Raw genomic sequence first — 13,589 nt, 5'->3', positions numbered from 1 at the left:
CCGTCACCTGGAGCACGCCACTGCCACTGAAATTCTGCCACTGGTAAGCGCATGCCACCGCTGATCCCCTGCCACCACTCTGAGCCGCCTCCGACGCTGTTGCTGCTTCTGCCAAGGTTAAAAGGCTCAAGCACCCAGCAGCACAGCCCTCGTGCTCCATCCTGACCGAACACACAAACGGACTGCTGGGGCAGAGGGTGGGAGCCAAGCCTAAATAGCGCCGGCGTCCTTTTCTCCATGCTTCATGAGGAGGCAATTCAGCCCACTCCCACCAGCCCAAGCTCAGCGGGAGTTTGGGCTCGCATTGTATCCCAGGGTGAGAGGGTTGATTCAGACTCCTGGGTTTCCTCTTGTATATCAAAGGAGGTTCCTGGAGGTGGCTCAATTGCCTCCTCCTGTGGTGGTGTCAGGTGCTCAGCTACTTCTTTGTCTTAGTCTTCCATCTGCTTCCCAGCCTTTTATAATTAACTACATGCAGTTCATACATAGCATGGATGTTGAAATTCTCCAAGACACTGGGAATTTTCTCATTGTGAGTGGTGCTATGAGTAGCAGTGGGGTGTGTGTTATCTATTGTTTGTCTGAAACATTTGTAACCTGCTTTTTCTTAGTTTGATGCATAGTAGCTCATGCAAAATATACAATGTGTATACAGAACAGAAGCAATAGCAAATGTAATTAAAACATAATAATCCATCCCCAAAAGAAAAAAAATAGCAGTGGCTGATTAAAAAACAGCACCCAGACCCCCCCCCCAAAAAAACTCCCGTAAGTGGTACAGCTTTGTAGCCCTTTCTGTACACAGAGAGGGAGGAAAGCACCTTACACTTTCAACTGAAGCCCATTCAGGAGTGTTGGAGCAATCCCACAGAATGTGCTGGAATATACCAACACCATATACACCTCTTTAATCTATAGTAATACCCAGAAACATTGCTGGGAAGAGCACAGGAAAGTATTGGGAAATGTGCTACTTCTGAAATGTTAGGGTTGCCAGCCTCCAGATGGGGCCTGGAGATCTCCCGCTTTTACAACTGATTCCCAGCTGACAGAGATCAGCTCCCCTAAAGAAAATGGCTGCTTTGAATGGTGGGCTCTATGGCATTGTACCATGCTGAGGCTCCTCCCCTTCCCAAACCCCACCTTCTCCCGGATCCACCCCTAAAGTCTCCAGGTATTTTCCAACCCAGACCTGGCAACCCTATGAAATCAAATTCATGAGTTGTGAAGGATTTTATAGGCCATGGGTAGTGGCTGGCCATGCATATTTGATAAATTACTGTCATAAGATCATCAAATCACAGAGTTGGAAGGGGCCAGACAGGCCATCTAGTCCAACCCCATGCTCAGTGCATCCACCCAGTCCAACACTGTGTCACATAGTGGCCAAAAATACCAGGTGCCATCAGGAGGTCCACCAGTGGGGCCAGGACACCAGAAGCCCTCCCACTGTTGCACCCCCCCCCCAAGCACCAAGAATACAAAGCATCACTTACCCCAGACTGAGAGTACCTATCTGTCCCTTGTGGCTAATAGCCACTGATGGACCTCTGCTCCATACATTTAACCAATTTCCTCTTGAAGCCATCCATGCTTGTAGCTGCCACCACCTCCTGTGGCAGTGAATTCCATGTGTTAATCACACTAGTCAGCCTAGAGCATACCTGACAAGTGTTTGTCCAACAGCTGCTTAAAGACTGCCCGTGAGGGAGAGCTCACCTCCTCCCTAGGCAGATGATTCCACTGTTGCACAACTCATACTGTAAAAACGTTTTTCCTACTATCTAGCCGGTACCTTCCCACCAGTGTTCCCTCCAAGATGAGTTAGTATGAGCTACACATTTCTGTCTTCGCTCATGAAGGATGGCTTCAGAGCAAACTAATTTAAGCAGCAGTCAAATCGCTTGCTCACAACTGTAGTGCCAGTAGCTCACAAAGTAGAATTTTTGCTCACAAGATTCCACAGCTTACAGAAGCATTGCTTCCCACCCTTAATTTAAGCCCATTATTGCAAGTCCTATCCTCTGCTGCAAACAGGAACAGCTCCCTGCCCTTCTCTAAGTGACAGCCTGCCAAATACTTCAAGAGAGCAATCATCATGTCCCCCCTCAGCCTCCTCTTCTCCAGATTGAACATTCCCAAGTCCCTCAGCCTTTCCTCATAGGGCTTGCTCTCCAGGCCCACGATCATCCTCTCTGTTATGTATTCACTGTATTAAATGCAATGCTAAGCTTGAGGTTCAGCCAGGATTCTAAGCTGAAACAATCCTATTGGCTAATGGTAAAATGTAACCAATCAAAGCTTAAGAACTGTGCTGGAGGGAACAGACCTGATTGGACTTTATTGTAAGAATACTATTGGTCCTTAAACTATTCCTGGGCGTGGCTACATCAGCCTGGGATTGTTTAAAAGGGAGCTATGCTCCACTGTTGGTGTTGTGTGTTCTTCTGATGTTCTTGTTATTAAATAAAGCTGAATTCACTGTTCTTACGGCGCACCTCTCAGATTTCCAGGGCCGGTGTATTCCGTTAGCTGGCCAAGCCAGTTTTGAAGTCTGTTTCCAAGGCCAAAAGGTATGGTTGTCTCTCCTTGTGGCAGAGGGAGACAGGGCCAGTCTTTTAGGGCTGGATTGGTTCGATCCCTTGGGCATTGCTGTAACAGGGGTAAATGCGGTCTTTACTAGTAAAGGGGAAGGCATTTATGCAGAGTTTCCAGAGGTTTGGGGGGAAGGGCTTGGTTGGTACACGGGACCCCCTATCCATTTCGACCTAGACCCTACTGTGGCGCCTATAAGGCTCCGGTATAGGAAGGTTCCAATTTCTATGAAAAAGAAAATAGAGGTGGAACTAGATAAACTAATTGCGCAAGGTATCCTAGAACCTGTTCCTTATGCAAAATGGGAAACACCAATAGTGACACCTGTTAAATCCGATGGTTCAATACGTATTTGCGCCGATTACAAGTGTACGGTTAACAAGGCACTACAACAACACTCGTATCCTGTGCCTATAATCAGCCATGTCCTTGCGTCATTAGGAGGAGGGAAGGTATTTGCCAAAGTGGACCTTGCGCAGGCCTACCAGCAGCTCCCCGTTGACCAGGCAACCGCAGAGGCACAAACCATAGTAACACATGGAGGTGCATTCCGTGTAAATTGTTTGCAATTTGGGGTAAACGTCACCCCCGGAATTTTCCAAGGGCTTATGGAGGGACTACTCAGGGGATTGCCGGGAGTAGTCCCGTATTTTGATGATGTTTTAATTGCTGGGCAGACGACGCTGAGCTATTAGACCGTGTGCGGGCGGTTCTGAGTCGCTTCAAAGAATTAATTTTTAGGGTTTCTGATTGATGCTCAAGGGGTTCATCCAACGGCGGACAAAGTGTCTGCAATTCATAACGCGCCCAGGCCCAATTCTAAAAAAGAGCTGCAATCATTTCTCGGTATATTGAACTTCTATCATGCCTTTTTACCCCACAAGGCTTCCGTAGCCGAACCGCTGCACGCGTTACTACACAAGGGGACAAAGTGGGAGTGGGGCGAGAAACAGGAGCAGGCGTTCCGTTCTGTCAAAGCTCTGCTCACTTCTAAAGCTGTCCTAACTCACTACGATGAGAATAAAATGTTGGTTCTGGCAGCCGATGCTTCCCCATTTGGGATTGGGGCAGTACTAAGTCAGTTTCGGCCTTACAGCACTAGGCAAGCCGAGCTCTCGATACACAAGGGCTGTTTACTATGGGGAAACCGGGTAGTGGTGCCCCCCAAGCTCCGGAAGAGAGTTTTAGAGGCATTGCACGATGGGCATCCAGGCATTGTCCAGATGAAAGCGCTTGCAAGGAGTTATGTTTGGTGGCCTAAAATGGATGCAGACATAGAGGGATGGGTAAAAGAGTGCATGCCTTGTCAGCAGTCAAGGCCGGACCCACCACAGGCTCCCATTCAACACTGGGAGAGTACACACAAGCCCTGGTCTCGACTGCATGTCGATTTTGCTGGTCCGTTTCAAGGACAAATGTTTTTTATACTTGTTGATTCCTTTTCTAAATGACTCGAAGTTGTCCGAATGAGCTCCACAACCTCTCAGGCTGTAATAAATGTATTGCGCCAGATTTTTGCATCTCACGGGTTGCCTGACGTATTAGTATCAGACAATGGGGCACAATTTACTTCTGCAGAATTTGCTAAGTTTTTATCTGACAATTTGATTAAGCATATTACGTCCGCCCCATTCCATCCAGCCACGAATGGGCAGGCCGAACAGATGGTTCGGACAACTAAGGAGTCCCTTAAGCGAATGGACTCAGAAGACTGGGGGCAGAAACTAGCTTCGTTCCTGCTCAGGCAACATATCACCCCATGTACTGCTACAGGGAGGAGCCCTGCAGAGCTCCTTATGGGGCGTCGACTCACCACTCTCTTAGACAGGCTCCACCCGGACCTGACAGAGAGCAGACCCCCGAGGGCAGAGGCTCTAGAAATGCCGCGCACTTTTAAACCGGGCGACAAGGTGTTCGCGCGCAACTACGGGGAGGGACACTTATGGCTTCCCGACATAATTACAACCATTCTGGGTTCCCGGATGTATGTGGCGCAGCTAGCAGATGGCAGAAAGATGTGGCGCCACATAGACCAGTTCAGACAGAGGTGGGCTGACTCCAGACAAGAGTCCAGCACCGAACCTGACTCGATCCGACACCCAGAAGGCGAGCATCGAGGACCTCCTGACACGGAGGTGAGTGTTGGTATACCCCTCACAGACCCTGAGTTCGGGCAGACCCCAACTCAGGATTTCAGTCCCTCAGCCGAGAGTGATACAGATCCATTAGACAGTGAGTCTCCCACAGCCCCTGAAGCCATGCCACCTCCACAACCTGAAACCTTTAGAAGGTCCCAAAGATCCAGGCGTGCCCCCTCCTATCTCAAGGATTATGTCTGCATGGGTATTGTTCCATCTTAGTGGGGGAGGAATTGTTATGTATTCACTGTATTAAATGCAATGTTAAGCTTGAGGTTCAGCCAGGATTCTAAGCTGAAACAATCCTATTGGCTAATGGTAAAATGTAACCAATCAAAGCTTAAGAACTGTGCTGGAGGGAACAGACCTGATTGGACTTTATTGTAAGAATACTATTGGTCCTTAAACTATTCCTGGGCGTGGCTACATCAGCCCGGGATTGTTTAAAAGGGAGCTATGCTCCACTGTTGGTGTTGTGTGTTCTTCTGATGTTCTTGTTATTAAATAAAGCTGAATTCACTGTTCTTACAGCGTTGAGTCAATACTTGACACTCTCCTCTACACCCACTCCATTCTGTCCACATCCTTTTTGAAGTGAAGCCTCCAGAATGGCACACAATGTTCCAGGTGCAGCCTAACCAATACAGTGTACAGCGGGACTATGACTTTCAGTGGGACTGTACTTTCCTTTGTGTGTGTGTGCGCTCTATGTGGACTCTCTGTTCCCATGTGATCTGAAATCTCTCTAGCATAGTACTTATATTTATGATTACTTCCTGGAAAGAGAGGAAGGGGCTAAATAACATTGCATAACAAGGTGTAATCATAAGTGTGCAGTACTAAGTGCACTGATGTGAATACAAAATGGTGGAATAGCAGGAGTTGGAGATGGCTTTAACGTCAACTATGTGAACATGACAGATGCCCCTGTGTGTTCTTCTGTAGTGACTGATCATCTATACATACTGGGAGCGGGGAACCCTCACTGATGAAATATATTGCTTCTCTGCCCCGGAACACCAACTTCAGATCTATAATATTTTTGAAAACATATTTCTCCATCCTTTAAAAATCAATTGCCTAGTAACATAAAAATGAGAAAAAAGCCAGATTTGCACAGTGCAGATTGCCTAGCCATTGTGTGCATTATTACCCCCTTACCACAACCCTTTTCACAGCAGGGCTCTACACAGTGGACTGTCTCTTGCAATGTGAGACCATTTGGTATCTCTGCTGGGCACAGCAATTACTTCTAGTGGTTCCAGTCTCTGTGAGAATATGAGCAATGGCTACTCATTTGCGGGGGGGTTTGGTAGCCACTCTGGTGCTATACTCATGTCTCCCATACAGCATTAGAAGATCCAGGGGTCTTGTTGTAGAAAAAGAGCTGCCGGAGCTCATTAGCATAACTCATTAGCATAACTTATTTGCATATGCCACGCCCCCTGACATCACCGGAAGTGACAGAAAGCCACACCCCCTGACATCACCGGAAGTGTGTCAGAAGGCCCGGCTACTTACCCTCCTGCTTCATCCTCATTCCCAAACGGAATGAGGATCGAAGCAGAGGGCGGGGTAAAGAAGGGGGCGGGGCTTCACCACGTGACCGCCCCGCCCCCTAGAGGTTCTCTTCCGGAGCTCCGTACCTGAGAGCTCCCCCCCGACTAGAGCCCTGAGAAGATCCATATCCCTATTGCCGTTTTGGAGGGTCCATAAAGCCAATTTTTTAAGAAGAGCCTTTGACTCTGACCTTGAAAGACACTACTTTGGACACTATTCTATATTTGTTATTGCTGGTTTTTAAAATGATGGCTAGAAGGTGCTTTTATGTTCATTGGTCTAGTTATGGTTACCTGCCTTGGTTCCCAAGCTTTGCTGAGAGAAAGGTGGGTCTAGAGCAAGGGTAGCCAAACTTGCTCAGTGTAAGAGCCACGTAGAATAAATGTCAGATGTTTGAGAGCCACAAGACAGGAACAAATATTACACATACATTTTTATTAAAATATATATGCAAATTTGTTTTTTTTAATTAACATTAAATGTGACTGCCAAAAATAAAACCCAAAGGGGTCAAAACAGATATTAATAATGATATTTATTTGTCCAATGACATTTATATGTTTGCTAATTATATTTATTTATCTAAAAGGGAGAGAAAAAGAGACAGGTGGAAAGAAAGAGAGGAAAGAAAGAGTGAGAGAAACAAAGAAAGCAAATAGATGGGAGAGAGGGAGGGAGAAAAAGTATGCCTCCCCTTCACTTCCCCAGCTGTCCTGCCAGAAGCCACACGATATGTGTGAAAGAGCCACATGTGGCTCCCAAGCCACAGTTTGGCCACCCCTGGTGTGGAGTGATTTTAATAGATCAAATACATTGGCTGACCCCACAGATCAGTCCTGAAGCCAACTTCTTTCCCCTGAACAGATTTTAAAGTGCTTAAAGACAGCGACACCCTAAGTACCAGTATGTTCAGTGAATATGCTTTGACTGAGCTTGTGCAGAAGAGGATCTCAGCAGAGAAAGGATCAATTAAGATTTACAGACAGACCCCATGTGAGTGCCTGGGAAGGATGTAAAAGCCACATGGTGACTTTCTGTGTCATATATGTATCTTGAAAAAAGTGCTGCTTGTGATCACTGAACTTATTCAGGCTGCTGGTCTTATCTTGATATGGAAATTGTAGTTCACATAGATAGAACCCCTGGGCACTGCCTAGCCATAAGTTTGGTACCCTGCACATTCCTAAGGTGTTCAGGGGGGTGGTAGGGAGATGCCAGCAAGTGGAAGCAGTCCAAACTATGAGGGTTTGGAGGGGGGGGATAAGGAGGAGAGAAAGGCTGCTTGCTGCTTCTTCCTGAGTAGATGGAGGCAGTGTGATTGTGCTTTCTCACAACATTTCTTTACATTTATCTACGTGATGATGATGATATATCTTCCTCCTAGTAAGATCTGCACAATTGAACCTGTTTAGAATTTCACGAACTGCAGACGAAGAAAAGTTTGTGAAGTGGCACCTCAGATCTTTTAGCAAACACTGAAGCAAGTCAGAACTTTTGCTGTGTTCCATAGATGGTCAGGATCAATAAGTAAAATGCTCAGAGAACCCCAGGCAACGAGAGAGGCCTTTAAAACAAGTTTGGCTTTGTAGTGATAACTCGAAGCCATATGCACGAGAAGGCAAAATTAAAAGCTAAGCACTCAGCCTTAAATTTTAGAATTTCTTGCATGACTGCATGATTTCTCAACCGCTACATTGCAGTCACGCTAGCCTTTACTCCATTTAATATTACAATTGGCTAGACTATTGGCTTGGCCTACACTGGCCCAATAATGCTAGTAATCTTAGGCTGACATCTATCTGTGCCTGTGATAAACTGTATTACACATAACTAAGTCTGGAATTGTAAGTATGTATGCTTAGTCACTTTGATACCAGGGAGATTCAGAGCCAAGCTACATGGTACTTTAAGAATCCATGACTGAATCCCCTGATATGTAGTTTATCCTCTAAGAATAGTTGTGGAGAAGGGGAAAATTGGATTTGGAGCTGCAATGCGAGGGAGGGGACGTTTTAACTACTCCCAGAGGCATTCCCCTGATGAAAACTGTCTCCCTCCAATGGTGATTATCCCTGGAAGTGAACAAGTACCTGGGGAAGATGAAGTTTTAATAGGAGAACCTGGGCAGGGAAAAAGAGTTCAACCCCTTCCCCTGAATCATAATCCCCACCACTGCAACTACTTTTTAAGGTTAAACAGCATACTGGGTGATCCAGTTTGCAGATCCAGAATGCAATTAATAGTTTGTCCCTTGCTTCCAAGAAATATCCATTTGAGGTCAATAATATAGCTTGCTTTGGTCTATCCTCTCCCTGTGTATGACCATCCTGCCAGATTGATCAGGCACGTGATCATAGTGGAAACCAGTGGCAAGATAATTTCAAACTTGCATGCAGTCACCTCTACTTGGTAATAATCTCTCTACATCCTACAAGGTTTGTTTGACAGTCCAAAGTTCATTTAGAGATAAACTTCCTTAATGCTAAACTGAAGCTGTTTATCCCCAAATGCCCTTCAAATTGGCAAACAATCTGAATGTTCTTTATTCTGAGCTTGAGGATGATCTAACACAATATTTTATCACAGGCAAATAAACAGCCTGTTACTTGGTGCTTACAGAATTTATCATGGCCCTTGTCCAAACAATCAATTCTATGTGGATGTCATAGTGAAGAAACTGAAGATGCCAAAAGTAAACTGCTGTGTCCATCTTGTGACCCCGGATGACACACTCTACATTTCTCAGAAAGATGTCCCTAACATGTGCTGTAAAGATGATAAGTTGCCACATCAGTATCTCAAGTGCATTGTTTTTCAGGTATTTAAAGCAATGAATATTCGTCAAATTAGAAGTCCATCTTTGCCACCACCTGAAGAGATACCCAAAGCTTACCATGCCAAGATAGCTTTTATTGGAGCTGGGCCTGCAAGTATAAGTTGTGCTACCTTTTTGGCACGATTGGGCTACTTGGACATCACCATCTTTGAAAAGCAAAACTACGTTGGTGGTTTAAGGTAAATACTGTGTTCTTATTTTTGAAATAAAGTGTTTCAAAACATTGCATTTTCATCAATAGCCAGCCAACTAAGCTTAGGCAGATACATGGGTTCTTGCTTCTTTTAAGTTGTGGGTTGGATTTAGACTGTTGTGAATGGAGCTTCTCTGATGGAAGGGCTCTTGGTAGGGTTTCCAGGTGTCAGTTGGGAAGTACCTAGACATTTTAGGGGTGGAGCCTGGGGAGGGATGGGACCTCAACAGGCTGTGATGCCACAGAGTCCACCCCCCAAAGCAGCCATCTTCTCCTGGTCTCCTGGAGATCAACTGTAATAGTGGGAGATCTCCAGGTGCCCCAGTGCCCACAAAAAGGTGATCCTGGGAGTCAAGTGAAACATTGGGAATGGCATGGGATGTGTTCTGCAGGGACAAGGGGGAAGCTGCAGAAAATGCTACTACTCTTGACTGAATTCCTGTTCCATTTGTATATGAATGGAGGGTGATGGTTTCTTCTGATGTCCCCTTCTTGCTGCATCACCCCATTTGCTGCATTCAGTGCCATTTTCAAGGGTTCCCTTACCGCCCCAGGAACACGTTTTGGAGGCGCATGGGACTGCAGAAAGTCAGGGAAAGCAGCAAATCAAAGTCAATGGGCTTTGAAGGGTGCAACTTTGCTTAGGATGGCACTGCGATTAATGTATTCCAGAAATATGTATATGTACAAAACAGTGTCCAAATCAGATACCTGGTGGTAGTGGAGAGTGCTGTCAATTCACATCTGACTTATGGTGATCTCATAGGGTTTCAAGGCAAGAGATGTTCAGAGGTGGTTTGCCATTTCCTGCCTTCATGTTACAACCTTGGTATTCCATGGAGGTCTTCCTTGTTAGCTCCCTGCTTAGCTTCTGAGATCTGACAAGATTGGGCTAGACCAGGTCATCCAAGTCAGGATAATCAGATACCTACTAAAGGGTAATTTATGGAGTGAATGAAGTTTTTATTTTCTACGGTTTTCACCCATTAATTGCAGCAGTTAAGCCATGTATTCTAAACTTAAATTATTAGGAAGAGGGACACATAACTGAGTAGCAGCACAGCTTGCACACATTGTTACCTATTTTCAAGTTAGCATATTTAAAGCCGATCAAAAAGGGTTTTCACCCTACCATGTGTTTAATAAAATAAAATAAATGGAAGACAGAGGAACAGCAAGCTGTAGAAGGAAAGAAGTGTGGTAATACAAGAATCTCTGTAACCAAGGGGAGAGGGGGAGGGGAAGGAGTTCAGTGTTTTGTTTTCCATTATGAAATAAAGAAGAGCAGGGGGAGGAGGTATTTGTAGTCCTTTTCTCAGGCTGAGTGCCATTGACATCCCAAGTGCTTTCTAGCAATAGGGTTGAAAAAGACTAGATAGAAAATGCTGTTTATCCAGTTTCTCTTAAGGGGTAGAAGGTTTTTTTTGTAGATTTTCACTCATCTCAGTCTTTGGGTTGCCATTCCTTTTATACTGTATTGTCAGGCACTTTATATTCTAGAATTTTGGGGGTGTACTCCCCCCCTTTCTCCATGCACATACATTAATGTGTAATCCTATAACTTTTTTTATAACAAAGAGGCAATTTGTGTTTAGGGATGAGTTTATTCTACCATGTACCAGATTTGTATTTAACATTTATTTATTTACTTGCTTCATTTTTAGTCCACTGTTCTCACTGAGTCTCCAAGCAGATATCACAAATTTTAAAATGGTGCAATAAGAGCAATAATAGTATTTGTAAGCCGTGTGTGTTATTTTTGTTATAAGATCTTGTTAGATTTTTTTCTTTACTTTCACCATAGCTGCTAATGGGGATAGCTGGTGGGTAATCACTAGCTTAGTCAAGTCCTTCTGTGTTTAAAGACGTGCTTAGTGACTTCTGTTTACAGATTCCAATGTAATCTTAAATCTGCCCTGCATCCCCCCCCCCCCAACATTTATTATTCCAGGGTGTCCTCTCTTTTGTCAAACAGCTGGGAACTGTTTCGTGAGCTCTGTTTTATTTGTTCTCTCTAGTACATCTGAAATCCCTCAGTTCCGGCTGCCGTATGATGTAGTGCATTTTGAAACCGAGCTTATGAAAGACCTCGGAGTGAAGGTAATGAAAAATATAAACTGCCTTGGTATAGCTCAGGGGGGGGGGGAGCCAGAGCTCAGCCCAAGATTAACAGCAAAATGTCATGCACATTAGTAAAGAACAATTAAAAGCTACACCAGGCAGAGGCAGAAAGATGCTTCCTCTTGCTCAGGGCATTTGTCTGTCTGCTGTCTGAATGCCACTAGTTTGGAAAAGGGCAATCAATAGTTCTCATCTGGCTTGCCTGCATGTGATTAATTGTCTGTAAGAAACAAATACCTAAATTGCTTTAGGGGTTCTGTGTGGCTATTGGAAGGATTTGATTTCTTTAATCATGTTGTGTTGTTGCTGGCTTTTTAAAAATGCAACTTAGATAAAGCATTTGTCTGTGGTGCTTTTCCCTGCCTCGGATTTCTTATAACCTGTGCAATGAAGGATCATGTTAAAGCAGGCAAGCATTAATGAGCCCACCCCCTTTAATAAGCTACAACTATTGCTAAACTTGCTTGCAAAGCAACAGTTTTGGGTATTCTATGTTTGATTGCTTTCCCCCTCCCCATTTTATTACTTATAATACCTGTTGTTGCCCAGATGTGTTAAATCAAATTTTCGCAGAATTTATCCTAGGATAATCAAACTATTAGACATGATATGGTTTTAAATTGATTAAAGAAATATATATTTTCCCAGTTCCAATAAATTTCCTGTGTATTAGCAGAACCCCATATACCTAGGGCATGAGGAAGGAAGGATCCATTTCAAGTAAGATCAGTGCTACCCCCCAATAAGAATAATTAAAACTCAGATTAAGAATAGAATACTGTCTTGAGCACAGGAAGTTATTATTTATGTAATTCCTATTGTAAGAATAATTTGCATGTTTAAAAAGTTATAGGATTAGTCTTAAAAGATATTGAATCTTCCCCCCCCAGTATATATATACACACTGAAAAAAACAGTATATACATTCACACACACACACACACACACAAATATACACATATAATCCATAGCATCACATAAATTTGTAGAATGCTTTATACTTTATACCACTGGATATAAAATATCTATTTGAGGAGAACTGTGACTCCCTGCTTTATTATATCACTTCGTAATGATAAGTTACAACCAAGGTTCTAAAAGGAGGGGGGAAAGGGGGATGTGTTGTGTTTAAACAGCTCAGCAGCCCATGCTGAAGTGCTGGGAGCCTTGGCAGGCACCTTTAGCATCCACATGGACAAGGATTTTCCATTGCAGGCAGCTTTACATGTGGCACTATTCTCACAGCTAGGAAGTAAATAAAACAACTTCTCTTTTAGGAAGTCCGGGTAATGTTAAATTCCATTTTGCAAAAAGTGCTGTAAGATCACAGCAAGTTTATTTCATTTCCTCCTATGTGAGAAAACAAAGTAAAATACATACCCTCCAGTACTTCACAGGTAAAAATGGAGACATCTCTTGGATCAGCCAATATTTTAAATATCAGATTCTCTCCCCTCCCCCCAAACCACTGGTACGCATTGTTAAATGGTCCTACTCCTCCTTGTATGCCATCTTCATTATTCAAATAGCCTCCCCACTGATTTTAAAAGCAAAGAGAATGCTGGTTCTTTGGATTAAAGAGTCTCTATACCAGCGCAGTTGCCCTACAATAGTCCATTGATTGTTCAGTTTTTAACTTAGCAGCTGTCAGATGTGAAATGGTATTGTGTTGTAACTTAGTCTTTATGTGCATACATATACATGCATGTGATACAGAGATGTGTATATACAGGTGACATTCAGAGATAACTGCAGAACTGCAGAGGAGAAAGACTATTTAATCCAGCACAAAAAATTAACAGGATGTTTCCCCAAAGGGAAATATGGGGACAAAATAGGAATATTATTTACCAGGAACAGAGACTTGAACATAGGGACCACTGGTGAGTAGGTAGACATGAGACAAAACACCCTACATGTGAGACAAAATACCTTGCATCACAGATATGCATTTATTCTAGTTCCTAGATCCTACTTCACTATAGATACATCCTTCTTGTCCTTTGCCCAACAGCCCTTCAAGCCATAACTTCAAACAGTTACAGAGTGATACTGACTCAGGTAGAGTGAATTGTCTGAACATAAGAAATGGAGGCGTATTAGAGTATACCCTGGGAATAGAGAAAATGAGTGAGGCAGGGAGCTC

General features: G+C 44.0%; 1 protein-coding gene across 1 annotated transcript in view; it reads left to right on the top strand.

Annotated features, from left to right (window-relative positions):
* LOC107121000 (dihydropyrimidine dehydrogenase [NADP(+)]-like) overlaps positions 1–13,589 on the top strand; it is a 633,529-nt gene that overhangs the window by 271,627 nt on the left and 348,313 nt on the right. Inside the window, exons 6-7 of the mRNA XM_015423794.1 lie at positions 9,112–9,308; positions 11,341–11,422. Coding sequence (XP_015279280.1) covers positions 9,112–9,308; positions 11,341–11,422 — 279 coding nt within the window. The remainder of the gene's footprint in view (positions 1–9,111; positions 9,309–11,340; positions 11,423–13,589) is intronic.

The sequence above is a fragment of the Gekko japonicus genome, unplaced genomic scaffold (assembly GCF_001447785.1).
Source record: "Gekko japonicus isolate JY-2015 unplaced genomic scaffold, Gekko_japonicus_V1.1 scaffold151, whole genome shotgun sequence".
Lineage (NCBI taxonomy): Eukaryota > Metazoa > Chordata > Lepidosauria > Squamata > Gekkonidae > Gekko > Gekko japonicus.
The sequence above is the reverse complement of the archived record's forward strand: the minus strand, read 5'-3'. Positions and strand labels throughout refer to the sequence as shown.